We start from the raw sequence: 15,338 nt of genomic DNA, 5'->3' as shown, positions 1-15,338 counted from the left end.
CCGCACTCCATGAGCCGGGAGCGTGTCCAGAGTATTCCGTCCACCTCCAGCGCCTGGCTGAGCTCCTGGAACCACGACTGGCGCACAGGCGCGCCGCAAACCCGCGCCTGCGCACGGTGCTTCTCCCCGGGCCTCCCGGGCCCCGCCCCCCTGGGGGCGGGGCCGGCCAGGTTCCCTCTGTGACGTCACAGAGGCCCGGCCATGCCTCCGGCCTGGGCGCTGGTGCTGCTCTGGGGGCTGCTGGCCCGCGGCGCCCGGGGCTGCCTGCAGTGCGACCACTCGGCGCGGGGGGCCCTGGACCAGCTGCGCGCCGCGCTGCTCCCCGCCCGCTTCCCCCAGGAGCGGCTGCGGGCGCGCGCCCAGGCCCTGCTGCTGGGCATGGAGGGGCCTTTCTTCCGGGACTACGCGCTCAACGCGTTTGTGGGCAAAGTGGGTGCGTGCTGGGGGCAAGGGGACGAGTGGGGGAGCCCGAGGCTGGTGGGAGACTGATGCTCTGGGGACCACGCCCCCAAGAGGGGCAGGGCGCAGCCAGGTCTGGAGGAAGGTGGGGCGATCTCTTGGCTCTCTGAGGGACCTACTGGAATTTCCTCCCTTTTCGCCCCCAGGAATCGATCAGCTGGAACTTGTGGCGGCCTTTGTCAAGAATCAAACAGGCAACTTAAGGTCGAGTTCTCTGAGAGGTAGGAGTTAAGAGGGAAAGCCTTTCTCAGCCCCCTTCCCCGTCCTTCCTTTGCACCGGTCCACCACGCCTCCTCTGGATATAAAAATAAAAGCAAGCACGGATCGCCTTTCCTGTGTGTCTGGCTGGGTTCTAAGTGCTTTACTTGGAAAAGTCGAGGACAGTTCATCGCCGTGGGCACGGTTGTGATCTTACCCTTGACAGAGGGGGAGACTGAGGCTCAGAGAGGTTGGGCGGCTGGCTCAAAGTCACACAGCTAGAAAGTAACAGAGCTGAGCAGTTGAACCTGGGACATCTGGCTCCGACATTATCTACCTAACCGCCACTCCACGGGGGTCTCTCTGGTTTTGTCTGCAGGGGCTCCTGGGGCACCGTTCCAGGGGTTAGTCGTTGGAGGTTTGCCTGCTCTTTTTTTATAACGAATATGTAATAGTCATAGAATCAGGCAATAATAATCATTTTAATAATGTGAAAAAAATAAATTTTATCTCATTTTTTTAGAATTACCCTACCATTTAGTGACTATGAAATTTTTAAAAACCATACATGCTAAGGGGTGCAATGTTTCCTTTAGGGGTAATGAATATTCTCAAATTGATTGTGGCAATGGTTACAGAAATATGTGAATATACTAAAAGTCATTGAATTGTGCGTATTAAATGGATGAATTGTATAGTATGTGAGTTATATCTCAATAAAGTTATTAAAAAAAAAAAAAACAGACGTATGTAGTCCCCTTTGACCAGACTCAGGCCCTTTCCTGGGGAATTAAACAGAAATAAACACGGGAACACCATCCTCAGCTGGGGGGCTGGGGAGGGGAGGTTGGGTTCTCATTCTAGACTTTGGAGAGAAGTGTAGAAGTTAGAGGGGAGGCCCTGAGGGTAGACTGCTTTGGGTTCAAAGCCAGGCTAACCTTCATCAAGCTATTTAACCTCTTTGTGCCTCAGTGTCCTCATCTGTAAAGTGGGAATAATGGCGCACCTCATAGTCACTGAAAAGTGTGAATGAGATGGCGCATGTGCATTTAAAACAAAGGCTGGCACACAGTGAGTGCTCAATAAATGTTAGCTATTAAGATTATGATGCTGGGTCTTGCCTCTCTGTCTAGAGCAGGGATGGGAATAGAGTCGGCGGGTCAAATCTGCTAGCCTCCTGTTTTTGTACATAAAGTTTTATTGGTACACAGCCACACCCATTCATTTACGTATTGTCTGCGGCAGCTTTTGCTCTCCTGGGTAGTTTTGACAGTGACCGTATGGCACTCAAAGCCGAAAACATGGACTATTTAGACCTTAACAGCAAGAGTTCAGAGCAGCAGGTCTCAACTCAGGCTGCACGTTGGAATCTCCTGAGGAGCTTTTAAAACAACCCAGAAGCCCAGACAGCGGCCCATGCCAATTAAATCAGAGTATTGGAGACTGGGTCTGAACATCAGTAATTTTTAAAACGCTCACCTTTTAAAAAGGTGATTTTTTATATTTTGAAAAAATTCAAATGGATAGAAAAGTTGGAAGAATAGTACAATGACTACCTATGCACCATTTGTCAACATTTCACCGCATGTGAACATATTGCCACATTTGCTGTGTGTGTGTGTGTGTGAACCATTTGAGAGTTGGTGGCAGACATCACAAGACTTGAACCCTAAATTCTTCAGCGGGCGATCTCCTAAGAACAAGGAAGCACATTCTCTTACTCAGTGAGCGTAACTAGGAAATTTAACATCCATTCCACACTATCATCTAATATTCAATCCTCATTCCAATTTCCCCAATTGTCTCAATTATGCCTTTTGTCACTAGTTTTCTTTCAATCCTTGATCTCTTCTGGGATCACACATTGCATTCCCGTGTCTTTTATGACACTGACGTTTTTGAAGGGCCCAAGGCAATCATTTTACCGACTGTTATTATATTATTGGGGGGGGGTCAGTCACATTGCATGGAGCGTCTGTGTAACTGACCTTAGTTACTCTCCAGCCCCTCCAGAGGTCACCCCGCTACCACGTGGCCCAAAGCCCCACCATCAGTCACGCTGTTTGCATAAACTATCCGATGTGGTCCAAGGCTCCCAAGTAAAGACACTCTTCTCAGGCAGGATATTCCAAGGACTCAGAGGTCCCCTCCCAGGAGCCGGGCAAGAGTCAAACCTTTTTTTTGGAATATGCAGGGTTTGGACGACCCAGACCTGCTGAGTTATCCCTTCACTGCACAATATAATATGTTCAATGGGGACAAATACTATGGAGAAAAAAATAAAGCAGGGGCGAGGACCAGGAGATGCAGAGCGCTGGGAGCAGGGGTGGGGGTACACTTTAAAGTAGGGCGGCCAAGGATGTCACTGAGAAGTCAGCCTGTGAGTAAAGACCTGAAGGAGAGGGGAAGCGCCCGTGAGGGGTCTGGGGTAGAAGGCTGCAGGCAGAAAGAACAGCTAGTGCAGTCCCTGAGATGGGACTATGTTTGGCAGATTCACAGACCCTCCAGGAGGCCAGGGAGGCTGGAGTGGAGAGAGGGAGAGGGAGGGATGTGGAAGATGAGGTCCTAGAGGTAAGGGCGAGTGGACAGGTGGATCGGGTAGGGCCTTCTAGGCCACCGTAAGGACTTTTGGCTTCTATTCTGGGTCACATGGGAAGGTTCTGAGCAGAAGAGGGATGCGAGTGAGCTGACAGGTTTTAATAGGGTCCCTCTGGCTGTGGAGAATAGACTTTAGCAGGGCCAGGGGGAAGGCTGGGAGACCAGGGAGAAGGTTGTAGCCACGGCCCAGGCAAGAGATGATGGTGGCGGGAACCAGTGGAGCGGGTGAGAAGTGATCGGATTCCTGGATCTGCCCTGAATATTGGGCAAACAGGATTTGCTGACATGCATGTTGACGGATTGCATGTGGGATGTGAGAAGAAGAAAGGAGTCAAAGATGGCACCAAGGATTTTGGCCTGAGCAACTAGGATCACGGCCCCTCCATCTACTAAGATGGAGAAGACTTGGGGGTTGGGAATAGGTTTGGGGGAGAATAACGGGTTCGTTCTTGGACTTACTGAGTTTAAGATGCCTGTTAGATATCCGCATGGAGGTCCTAAGTGGATAGTTGGATCAATGCATCTGGACCTCAGTGAGTGGTCTAGGCTAGTGATATTTACAAGGTAGGCATCCATGTATATAGAACAGCGCTGTCCAATGGAAATATGATGTAAGGCACAAAGAGGGGTCATATACGGAATTTTAAATTTTCTAGTAGCCACATTTTTTAAAAGGTAAACAGAAGCAGATGAAATTGATTTTCATATATTTTATTTAACCCAATACCTGAAGTATGACCATTTCAACATGCAATCAACATAAAAATTTTTGAGACATTTTAGTTATTTCTTTTTGTCCCATGTCCTCGAAATCCAGCCTATATTTTATATTAACAGCGCATCTCAATTCGGACCAGCCCACTTCGCATGCTCAATAGCCATGTATGGCTGGTGGCCGCCATATGGGACAGTGTAGGTCTAGGTAATATATAAATATTTCATGAGGCTAGAGGAAATCGTGAAGGAGTGAGTGTAGACAGAGAAAAGAGGAGGAGGGAGGAGCAGATCGGAGGACAGGAGAGGAGAGGTGACTGAGTCCATCCTTCTGCCACTTACCAGATGAGGCAACTGAGGCCAGGGGAGGGCGGTTTAGCCTGGGGCCCCACAGTGGATGCTGGGCCTCCCGGGCCATACATTTGCCAGGGGACCTCGAGTAACATCTGGTCTTGGCTACTCCTGGTGAGTGAAAAAGGAGCTTCCTCATTCCTTCTCTTTGAGGCTGCAGATGGGGTGGGCTTGCTGGGGGGCCCCCACCCCACCAGGATCGCTTTCTCTCCTCAGATGGGCCTCTGCTGGAAGAACTGGTGGCTGTTAGGGAGAGGGTGATCGAGGAACTGAAGAAAGCCTTAAGATCTTATGAAATAAAAGGTACAGGGCTCCGCTTCTCTGCCTCTCCCCAATATTCCCTTCTCTCCTTTCCCAGACCCCCTGCCTCCTCCCTTCTTCTGCTGGTCTCTTCTCATTAAGTTCTCAAACTGCTGTCCCAACCTAACTCACCTCAGCTCTTTTCTCTTGCAGCCTGCGATCGCAAAATTTGCCGTGAGTCCTGGATTTATTGTCTATCCCTCCCTTGTCTACCCTCCTACACCTCTTTACCTGTCTCCCCCAAATCAAGACCCGCTAACACACCTACTCCATCTAGTGGGTCCCCCCACCCCAAAGATATAGTACCCAGGGATATCTGATTTTTGAGGGCTTATGAAAGTGGTTGCAACCTGTAAAAAAGTATTTTAGGGGGATGTTAGTCAGGATAGGATAGGCTATGTCCTAGTAACAAATACCGCCCCACATCACGGTGGTTTCACAAAAGAAGGGTTTATTTCTCTCCTACCTAAATTCCATTGAGAGTTGAGCAGTTCTTCCAAGGGGTGACTCGGGTCCAGGCTGCACCCACGTTGTGGCTTCTAAGCTAGCTTCAGAAGAGAGAGACAATAGGGAAACCCATAAGGACTTTTATGGCCAAGCCTGGAGCTGGCCAGCATCCCTTTGCCCACTTTCCATTGGCCAGAACTCGGTCACATGGTTGCAGCCTACTGCAGAGGAGCCTGGGAAATGTAGTCTTCCTGTGTGGCAGGAAGAGGAGGAGACAGATGGGTGAGCATCCAGCCGGTCTATGCCACAGGGGGCTGCAAAATAGAAATAGACCCGTGCAAACATTCTGTTTGGAGATGTTTAATTAAACATTTGTTTAGCTTAATTAATTAAATGTCTCCAAACAGAATGTTGGGTCCACTGGACATCTGCAATCAATTCAACTCTTCAATGACTATAGAAAAATTATTTTTAATGTGGGTTGTTAGTGCATTTTGCCCTGCTGCCCATGGGACCTCCAAATTCAGGAGGGACAATAGACTCCATCTCCTTCTTCCCCTTCTGCCTTCCTGCCCCTTGCCAGTCCTCTGATGTCTGCCCTCATCCCTCTTCTCCCGTTTCCCTTTCCCTTTGTCCAGGCTTGCTAAAAGAAGAGGTCTTGGACTGTTTACACTGCCAGAAGATCAGTCCCAAATGTATCAAAGAAAAGTACTGTTTCGGTAAGCTCCTGGGGGTCGGGGAAGACAGGGGACAGAGGCATGAGAGATGAAGACAGCCATGTCCCAGTGGATGTGGGTTTTGAGGTCTCCCACGTGCAGCCTTGAATACTGCCCTTAACACTGACTCACAGTGTGGCCCAGAAGTGGCTTCCATATTCTGAAATTTACTTTCCCCCTATTATTGAATGGGAAGACGCCTCTGTAACTTTACAATACTTCTAATGCTGGAATGGCTCATTCATTCACTCATTCATTCAGAGATTTAAAAAATATATATCCTTATAGCAGAGAGAATAGCACAATGAACCCCTATATATCCATCAAGATTGAAGAGTTATGCTGAACCTTTTCACGTGCCGTTCCCTCTCTCTGTCACCCTGTTCCTCTCACTCCCTCATGTCAATAAAGTCTCAAAGTTCACTTTCTCAGAGAGGACCCCCTAACCACACTCTCTAAAGTTGCACTTTCTATCAAATTATGTTGACAATGAATGTTTCACATTTGCTTCACTTATTTATTGCATAGTGTTTTAAAAGAAATTAGGCATCATGAGATTTCACCCATAAATAATGTGTACCTCTAAAAATAAGGACATTTCCTGCATAACCACAATGTTGTTCCCACATCCAACAACCTAACAACAATTCTTCAACATCAAATAATTCCAACTTCCCCAATTGTCCCCAGAGTATCTTTCACAGTGGATTCATTCAAACCAGGCTCCAATGAAAGTACTTCTCACGTGATTCAATTGCTACGTTTTTTCACTTCTTTTTTTAATCTAGAAGAGTTTCTCTTATCAGTTTTCCCCCCATGACATTGAGTAGTTGAAAAGAAAGAATTCATCTATTTTCTCCCTTAGGATGATACTTAACTAAAACAAGTATTTTGAGCACCCTATGATACCCCTAACTGAGGATCAGCAGAATGGGAGACAAATGTCCCATAGAGCCCTCATTTTAGTGGGGTGAAGTGTTAGATTAGGGTTTCTCTGGCACTATTGACACGTGGGTCTGGATCATTCTTTGTGATGAGGGCCGTCCTGTGTATTGTAGAGTGCTCGGCATCACCCTTCCCCTCCACCCAATAGATGCCAGTAGTCCTCCCCCCAACAAAGTCGTGACAATCATTTCCAGTCCTCAGACATTTCCAAATGTCCCCTGGGGAACAAAATTGTCCCCAGCTGAGAGCTGTTGTTAGATGATAATTACATGAGCAAATAAATGGGCTAATTCCAGATAGCAATAGTGCTCTAATGAAAACAGAACAGAACAGTTGATAGAAAGTGCCTGGGGCGAGGAGCAGTGCTACTTTAGACAGTGCAGGGTGGGGACCTCTTTGAAGACGTGATATTTGAGATCTAAAGGAAGTGAGGGAGTGAGGGAACAGTGTGAAGGATAGAGGGAAGAGCAACAGCAAAGACCCAAGATGGTTGAGCAACAAGAAGGAAGCTAGTGTGGCCAGAGCCGAGTGGGTGAAGAGGAGGGTAGTAGGGTAGCTAGTCACATGGTGCCCAGATCGTGCGGGGCCTGGGGGACCATGGTGAGGACTTGGGCTTTTATTCTGAATAAGAGGAGAGCCACGGTGGAAGGGGTTCGCAAGGGGACGTAGGTGTTCACAGGCGCCCTCTGGCGGCCATATGGGGAATTGTAGGGTGAGGAGACGAGAGGAGACCCCTAAGAGGAGCGAATGTTGGGGGCTGGCCCAAGTCGATCAAATTCTGGATACGTTTTGAAAGTCGAGCCAAGAAGCTTTGCTGGGGGAAGATGCAGAAGACAAGGCCACGTTCAGAGTCACCAGCTAAGATGCTGAGTTTCCTCTTGTCGTGAGATTGTCTGCATTTTGCATCCCCCTCTCATGTTCCCGGGCAGTCGAACTACCCAAGTCCTCCCCGCACCCCCATCCGATGAGATGCATTTAGCGCTGGGCTCTTGGCTGTTCACTGTGACGTGCTGTGTAGACTGTCGGCGCCGCGAGGGCAGGGATGTTCACCAGTAGAGTTCACGGCAGTGTCCTGAGCGCCTAGAACCGAGCCTGGGACACAGAATTTGAAGAATGGATGAATGGAGAGTCACACCCCGGGAGAGGGCAGGGGCCACGGAGCGAGGCAGGAGAGAGAGGCCCAGACTGCTGAGTGAGCAGGTGGATGGGTGCGAGGCCAGGGAAGGGTGGTGACCTGGAGGTCGGGGCTGTCTCCCCCGCCCGCCCCAGTCGACGGGCAGCCCCGCATGGACCTGCAGTACCAGAAGGCGAGTGGGTACCCGTGGAATCAGGCCCTGTTCGGCATCATCATTTCCGTGTGTCTGGCTGTCTTCCTCTTCGGGGTCATCGTAGCTTCGTGAGTCATCCCTACCCTCTCCTGAGACCCCCACCGGGCCCCTCAAAACTGGCACTGCCCTGGATCGGTCACTGTGTCATTTGGGCGAGTCCTCCCCAGTCACTTGATATATCTGGCTCTGTCTCCCTGTCTCTCCCTTTTTCTCTCTCCCCCTTTTCTCTCTGTCTCTCCTTCCCCCTCTCCATCTCTTCTCTTTCTCTCTCTCATCTCTATCTCTTTGTCCATCTCTCTTTCTCTGTCGTCTCCTCTTCCCCCCATCCCTGGACCACATTATGTCTTTCCTGGGTCCTCAGCACTTTTGCCTTCGCGGGTCTCTTCCTCCATAAAAAAATGCTACAAATTCTATTTTGTGAATGTGCTGGTATGAAGATAGATATAACCCAGGCTGGATAGGTTATTATATATTCTTGAGCAGCAGCATCATTGTTATATTCATTTATTTTCTTCTGCTTTTCAAAGTATTTAAAATGAAAACATCTCCATGGGCCCCGAGCACGGAGCCCCTGGTCTGAGGGGAGAAGCTTGGCTCACCCTCCTCTGAGCGTTTCTCCCTGCCTCTGTCTGCTTGTCCCCCACTCGCCTCCTCTCCAGCCCCTCTCCGCTTCTCTCTGGCTCCATTTCTCTCCCCCGGCCCCCTACCCTCCTTTCCCTAATGCCTCAGTGTCCTCATATTCAAACCGGGATAATCCCAGTACCTCCTTCTCAGGGGTGGTGAGCTTTACACCAGCACTGAGCACAATGAGTGTCAGCTCTCACCGTGAGCTTGTTCCGTCCAGTCCCCGTCTCTCTCCCTCTCTGAAACTCTCCCGCTGGGCTTTCTCCGCCCCTCCTCTGTCCCAGTCCCGATTCTGCCATCCTCTGCCTCCCCTCCCCTGCCCCCAGGATGAATCTGTGTCTCTCAGTCTCTCTCTGCTTCTGTCTCTAAATGTCTCTCCCTATCTCCGGGTCTCTCTTTCTGACTCCCGCCCCGCACACCCCGCAGACTCGCTCCCTGTCTGTCAGCCCCTCTCTGCATCTTTAAATCTCTCCCCCTGCTGCTGCCTCCCTTCCCTTCTCTCCTTCCCTCTCTTTCTCCAGCTCGCCCCCCTCCTGCCCCATGTTCGCACCTCTCTGCCTGTCTTCATTCTGTATTTGTTTCCGTCTCGCTCTGTCTTCCCCTCTCCCACCTCTGGATTTCCCTTTCTGCTTTGAATTCTGTTTCTCTCTCCCTCAGCCTCTTGCCCAAGTTCTGTCTCATCTCTTGGTCTCTCTATTGCAGAACTCTCCCCACTGCCTCCCTGTGTCTTAGTTTCCTATGGCTGCTGTAACAAATGACCACAAACTGGGTGGCTTAAGGCCACAGAAATTTATTCTCTCAGAGTTCTGGAGGCCAGAAGTCCAAAATCAAGGGGTTGGCGGGGTTGGTTCCTTCTGGGGGTTCTGAAAGAGAATCCATTCCATACCTGTCTCCTGCCTTTTGGTGGCCGCTGGCATCCTTGGCTGGTGGCTTCCCTCCAATCTCTGCCTCTATCTTCACGTGGCTTTTTCCTCCATGTCTGTGTCTCAAATCTCCCTCTCTTTTCTCTTATAAGGACACCAGTCTTTGCATGTAGGGTCCAGCCTAAATCCGCAGTGATCCCCTCTTACCTTAACTGAATTATATCTGCAAAGACCCTGTTTCCAAATAAGGTCGCTTTCACAGGTCCTGGGCATTAGAACTTGGATATATCTTTTGGGGGGACACAGTTCAACCCATTACGCCTGCTTCTCTCCTTTCCTCATTTCTCTCTCTTTCTGTCTTTCCCTTCTCTTTGAGTCTCTCTCCCTGTGTCTGTGTCTCTCAGAGTCTCCTCCTGTTTTCTTCCACTCTTTCTGTTTCCAAATTTTACCCTCACTATCAGTCCCAATTTTTCTCTCCTGGCGCCTCATGTACCAACACCGATTGGCTGAGCACCCTGGAAATCTGCCCAGAGACCCGTGATGTCACTTGCTGAGCCAAATGAGGCCGATGATTGGAGGGAAGTTTTAAGGGGGTGGGCTGACCTCAAGGAGCCTGAAGTTCTCTTTCTAACCTCCAGGCTTTTTCTCTCTGACCAGGGCTATTACATACAGGCGCAACCGCAAACTCCTGCTACAGTAGGGCGGTGCTTTTGGGGTTTGTAAAGGGAAAGGAAAAGAAGTTTAATAAAGTCTATGACAAATTCCTAAGTGTCTCCATCCGTTTCTGGAGGACCCTCCCCCAATTGGTGTCCAGCCCTGGACAGCAGACTGGGCACTCCTCAAGGGTTGAGACCAGATCTCACTCATCTGTAGACAACAGTTACCCTAATTCAAACCAGAAGTGATTTGAACCTTCAGGAGGGATGGACAACCTATGGTGAGGGCTTGAAGGGACAACCATTCCTACTTCAGGGAGGAATGCGTCTTAAAGGAGATGACACCATAGTGAGAGCCTCGAGGATGGTCAGGCAGAGTAACAACAGTGGTCAGTGTGAGGAAAACAGGTTTCCCTCCCTATCTGAACTCTTAAATTTTCACCATCTGTGTTCCTGAATCGACTCTGTGGAAATTAATACAAGAAACCTTATCTAAATAGGAGTTGGGAAGGCCTGTAGGGGAAGCTCTTGTGCCCTATCACACATCATCAATTATACCAAACAGGAAGAGACAGACGCTTGTATCCTGGAGAGGAAGTAAAACTACTTTACTTCTGAAGGAAGATTTCTCTCCCCACCCAGCAACAGCCCAGCCAATGAGAAATGCTGCAGATTAGCCAATGAGAAGCTGTTGCCACCCTGAACTGTTACTTTCCCCCAATGGACTTTCCTTTAGAACAGCCCCTTCTCACTCCCCCTTTTTCTCTATAAAAGGAGCTCCCTGCCTTTGTTTACTGGATTTGCCTATGATTCACCATAGCATGCACATCTCAATTTGCAATTCTTTTGGCTATTCCCAAATAAACTCATTTTGAGATAAAATAACAGGCAAATTTGCTTTTTAGGTTGACAATTCAGATACATTTTTTCCTCCCTTTTTCTCCCCAAAGCCCCAGTAGATAGTTGTATGTCATAGCTGCACATCCTTCTAGTTGCTGTATGTGGGACGTGGCCTCAGCATGGCCAGACCAGCGGTGTGTCAGTGTGCGCCCGGGATCCCAACCTGGGCCAACAGTAGCGGAGGGCACGCACTTAACCACTAAGCTACAGGGCTGGCCCCAATTCAGATACATTTTCATGTAAATCTTTTGCTGTCTGAACTCTTGCTGCTCACTAACCCAAAGAGGAGGCAAATAGATCTGGCTAACATGGTATCCTGTTTCTGGACCTGCTAGGAGAACTATTGCTATCTCATTCAATTTCGGATAATGAGGATGTTTGCGGGGAAAGACAGGGTTGATAAGACAGGCTGAATTTAGCTGAAGATTCAGTGCCTAGCACAATACTTGACCCAGAGCAGGCACTCAGTAAATATTTGTTGAATAAATGAGAGTGGTAGTGTTGGGGGGGAAAAGCCTACCAAGTCAGTATTGATTCGTACACTGAAGGGCTTTAAATGCCAGGGAAAAGAACTTGGTGGTTTTTCCCAGGGTCTGGGATTGAAACCTCAAATATCTTCTGGGTCTAAGTAGATAAAGTGAACAACTGAAAGTCCCAATCATAAAGGATAGAAAATACTCAGCTCCATCTTATTGCCATCCTGGTGAAATAACATATCCAGTGTTTTCAGATCTTTGGATTTTTCAAGAGAACCCAGAAATTAAAAAAATTTTTATGTGAAATCTCTCCATAAGTAGTATGGGCAACTGATTTTTCCAAATACTGAAGACCAACTTAAGACACGTTTTGCTACCATTGTGAGCTGACGGGGAAACATCTGGGACTGGGTGTTGCTTATATATTTTAGCGAGAGATGAGCAAAGGAAAGTTTAAGCGTTGATAGATCCCGCTGGACTCTCTACATTTCCCAGAATCCTCTGCCTCCCGCAAATGCGTCCGTTGCCATAGATACGATCAACCCAGTCTAGTTAAAGGCAGGAGGGTGTGCACCTAAAGCTCGACTTCTGATTGGCCGAAACCTTGACTTCCCTGTTCCAGCCACCCGTTGCCAAGATACCAGTTTTAGCACATGCGCAGTAGAGTTCGCTTTGAATGGGGCGGTTTCAAAGAGGTGGAGCAGAGGCTCCAACCTCTGAAACAGACACCGCTCCAACCAAGAGGATTCTGGAAAAGACAGTTTCTGGCCTTCCCCTCCCACTCCCCCAACCCCTCCCGCGCAGGCGCATTTCTCTGGAGGCAACAGACGCTGGTCGCCTTGGCAACGTCGCTCCTGGCACGCAAGACGTCAGCGTCACCTGCGCGCTGGCCGGGGGCGGGGCTACTGCAGACGAGTGACAGATGCTCCACGTTACGCTCAGTTAAGCTGGTGGCCGGACTGAAGCTTACACCGGGAAGGGCTCTAGCTTGGAGGTCGCGAGCTAGTGGCCCCAAAATGCTTTTTGCTTGGGCAGCAGTGTTGTTTTGGTTTTTTAAACGTCTTCAAGCTACAGGTCCAGCCCTCCCTTAACTTCCTGGGAGTTTCCTGGGAGCAATGCACAATAAACGGTTAATTAAATTGTACATAAATTATAGTGTGATGAGATCTCCCGGAAAATGCAGAGTCTGGGGTGGGAGAGACAGACGGTTACCAAATAACTACAATACAGCACTTATTATAATATCAGCACTAGGATACTGGGACGTCCCTGTGGGAACCCAGGGGAGGGAGTTGCCAACTCCGGCTGGGCTGGGTGGGAATAAGGGAAAGTTGCCTACAGGAATGGCTGTAAGAGCTGGTTCTTGCAAGAAAAATGGGAGTTTTCCCAAAGAAATAGAGGAGAAAGGATATTCTGGACAGACGGAACAGCAAATTCTAAGGTCAAGAGGGGGGAACTAATAACTTGTTTTTAATAATATTGATAGCAAACAGGTAGATGGTGTTTTCTTTCACATTCTCTTCTAATGGCTTTACTTATATTGTAAGCGAGCATAGGTGAGGCCATCTTGTTGCACTAAATGGCCCCAGCATCTCCTCTATGTGACTACTCACTGCTCTGCACGTACTCTAAAAAATTCACGTGCTCTCCTGATTTATGGCCTCTACTTACGCATGTACTCCCCAATAGTTTGATAAATTAAAAACTTTGCTCTACGAGTTTCTCTCCAGGAACCGGCTGACCACAGGCGGGGAACACACCTACAAGTTATCCATCACAGCTGACAGAAGAATGGAACAATGTGATGCCTGAAGCCCGTCATGCCTGGAGACCAATATCCCTGGAACCCCTCCTTCCTGCCCGTTTTCCCTATATAACTGCCTCAAGATTCTGTAATTTTTGAAGATGGTTTTTTGAGACACTAGTCTACCATCTTCCTGGTTACGCTGGCTAATCGAATGAAAACTTTGTTTCTCGATTCCTAACTTGTTGTGGTTAATTGGCTCTGATAGCGGCGAGCAGAGCGAGCTCATTGCTCGGTAGCAATATCAACCTATTCAAATCTCATAACCCAATGAAGGGGGTATTTATTATCTCCCTGGGTACAATGAGGAAACGGAGCATAGAGTGGTTGATGACTTTCAGTTTCACACAACAGATAAGTGGCATTACTCATTATGCTATTCCACCCTTGGTAAGGATCCTAGAGTAACTGAGCACTTACTACCTGCAAAGCACTATGCAGATTGACTTGTATACAACATCAAATTTAAGCCTTCTTAAGGCTTTAGGAGAGGGTTGTGTCGGTCAGGATAGGCTAGTAATGCTACGGTAACAAACATCCCCCCAACAGCGCAGTGACTTACGGCAATGAAGGTTTACTTCTGGTTCATGCAACATGCCTATCACAGGGCAGCTGAGGCTCTGGTCCATGCCACCTTGACTCCAGTGCCCCAGCTGACAGAGTAGCTTCTGTTTGGGGCGTCCTCAGTCATCATGACACAAGGAAAAGAGACAGGGTGAACTTAGAAGCAGTAACACGTAGTGGTTGCACATGTGGGCTGGACCTGGATTCAAACTCTGCCTCTGTCCTTGATTAGCTCTGGACCTTGGCTGGGTTGCATAAATCCTCCGTCTCAGTGTCCTTGTCTAAAATGGGGGAGCAATGCCTTCTTCACAGGGTGGTCATGCAAGCTAAATGAGCTCCATGACGCAGGTCACCTCCATCTGCAGTTCATTGGCTGAAGCAAGTAGCGTGGTTGCAGCTGAGTGCATACAGCAATCCAGGGAAAGTCCTGATTGGTCCTGCTTGGGTCTTGGGCCCACCCATTGGACCAATCACTATTGCTAAGATTAGGGTACATGATAAAGACATGGTTACAGGCAGTTAGGACCCAGTGTGATGTATGTGATTGGTAGGGATAGCCCAGGGCACTGTATGAGCTCAGAGGAGGGCCTCCAACCCAGCCTGGGCAATCGAGGAGGGCTTTCGGAGGAAGTGCCACCTTGGCTGTAACTTGGAAGATAAGAATCAATGGAGTAAGAGATATAAATGTAGCTGAAGAAGGCAGAGAGTGAGATAGGCTGTTCCAAGCAGAGGAAATAGAGCATACAGAAGCCTAGAGGGGAGAAGGAGATATAAGTAGTTCGTGGCTGGCTTGCAGTGTGGGATGTGGGAGTATGCTATGGACTGGATGTTTGTATCCTCCTAAAATTCATATGTTGAAGCCCTAACCCCTAATGTGACTTATTTGGAGAGAGGGCCTTTACAGAAGAACTTAAGGTCAAATGAGGTCATAAGGGTAGGGCCCTGATCCGATAGGATTGGTGTCCTTATAAGAAGAGGAAGAGACACCAGAGCTCTCTCTCCACGTGCTCGTGCACTGAGGAAAAACCATGTGCAGACATGACGAGAAAGTGGCCATCTACAAGCAAGGGAGAGAGCTCGCAGCAGAAACCAGCCACACTGGCTCCGTGATCTAGGACTTCCAGGCTCCAGAACTGTGAGAACTAAGTTTCTGCTGTTTAAGCCATTCAGTCGATGGTATTTTGTGATGGCACCCGAGCTGACTAAGACAGAGTGGCATGAAGTCAAGCAAGGCGGGCCCAGGGCTCACAGGGCTTTGAGTGCCAGGCTAGGGCCCGGACATTTTCCTGAGGATACTGAGCCAGGGGAAGGGCTTTCTGCTCTGGGGTGTAGAAAGACTTTTCTGGGGTTGTGTGGGGGACAGACTGGAGGGGAGACACTGGATGCCAGGAGGTT

General features: G+C 49.0%; 1 protein-coding gene across 2 annotated transcripts; it reads left to right on the top strand.

Moving 5' to 3' along the window:
- Window positions 1-201: 201 nt before the first annotated feature.
- IZUMO2 (IZUMO family member 2) lies at window positions 202-13,535 on the top strand. 2 transcript variants are annotated; one of them, XM_058529933.1, is made up of 6 exons: window positions 202-433; window positions 606-680; window positions 4,537-4,623; window positions 4,774-4,794; window positions 5,706-5,786; window positions 13,306-13,535. In XM_058529933.1, exons 1-6 carry the CDS (start codon window positions 202-204, stop codon window positions 13,314-13,316), a joined length of 507 nt encoding a protein of 168 aa, XP_058385916.1. In that variant the 3' UTR covers window positions 13,317-13,535. The 2 variants fall into 2 exon arrangements, with proteins under 2 accessions (XP_058385916.1, XP_058385915.1); XM_058529932.1 differs by lacking the exon at window positions 13,306-13,535 and having other exon boundaries at window positions 5,706-8,570.
- Window positions 13,536-15,338: the final 1,803 nt, after the last annotated feature.

The sequence above is a fragment of the Diceros bicornis genome, chromosome 34, assembly GCF_020826845.1.
Source record: "Diceros bicornis minor isolate mBicDic1 chromosome 34, mDicBic1.mat.cur, whole genome shotgun sequence".
Classification (NCBI taxonomy): domain Eukaryota; kingdom Metazoa; phylum Chordata; class Mammalia; order Perissodactyla; family Rhinocerotidae; genus Diceros; species Diceros bicornis.
This window is presented reverse-complemented; position numbering and strand designations above follow the sequence as displayed.

Coding starts and splice junctions, on each gene's coding strand:
- IZUMO2 (XM_058529932.1), top strand. CDS start 202: ATGCCTCCGGCCTGGGCGCTGGTGCTGCTCTGGGGGCTGCTGGCCCGC. Junction 681..4,536: donor AAGGTCGAGTTCTCTGAGAG/GTAGGAGTTAAG, acceptor TTCTCTCCTCAG/ATGGGCCTCTGCTGGAAGAA. Junction 4,795..5,705: donor CTGCGATCGCAAAATTTGCC/GTGAGTCCTGGA, acceptor CCCTTTGTCCAG/GCTTGCTAAAAGAAGAGGTC.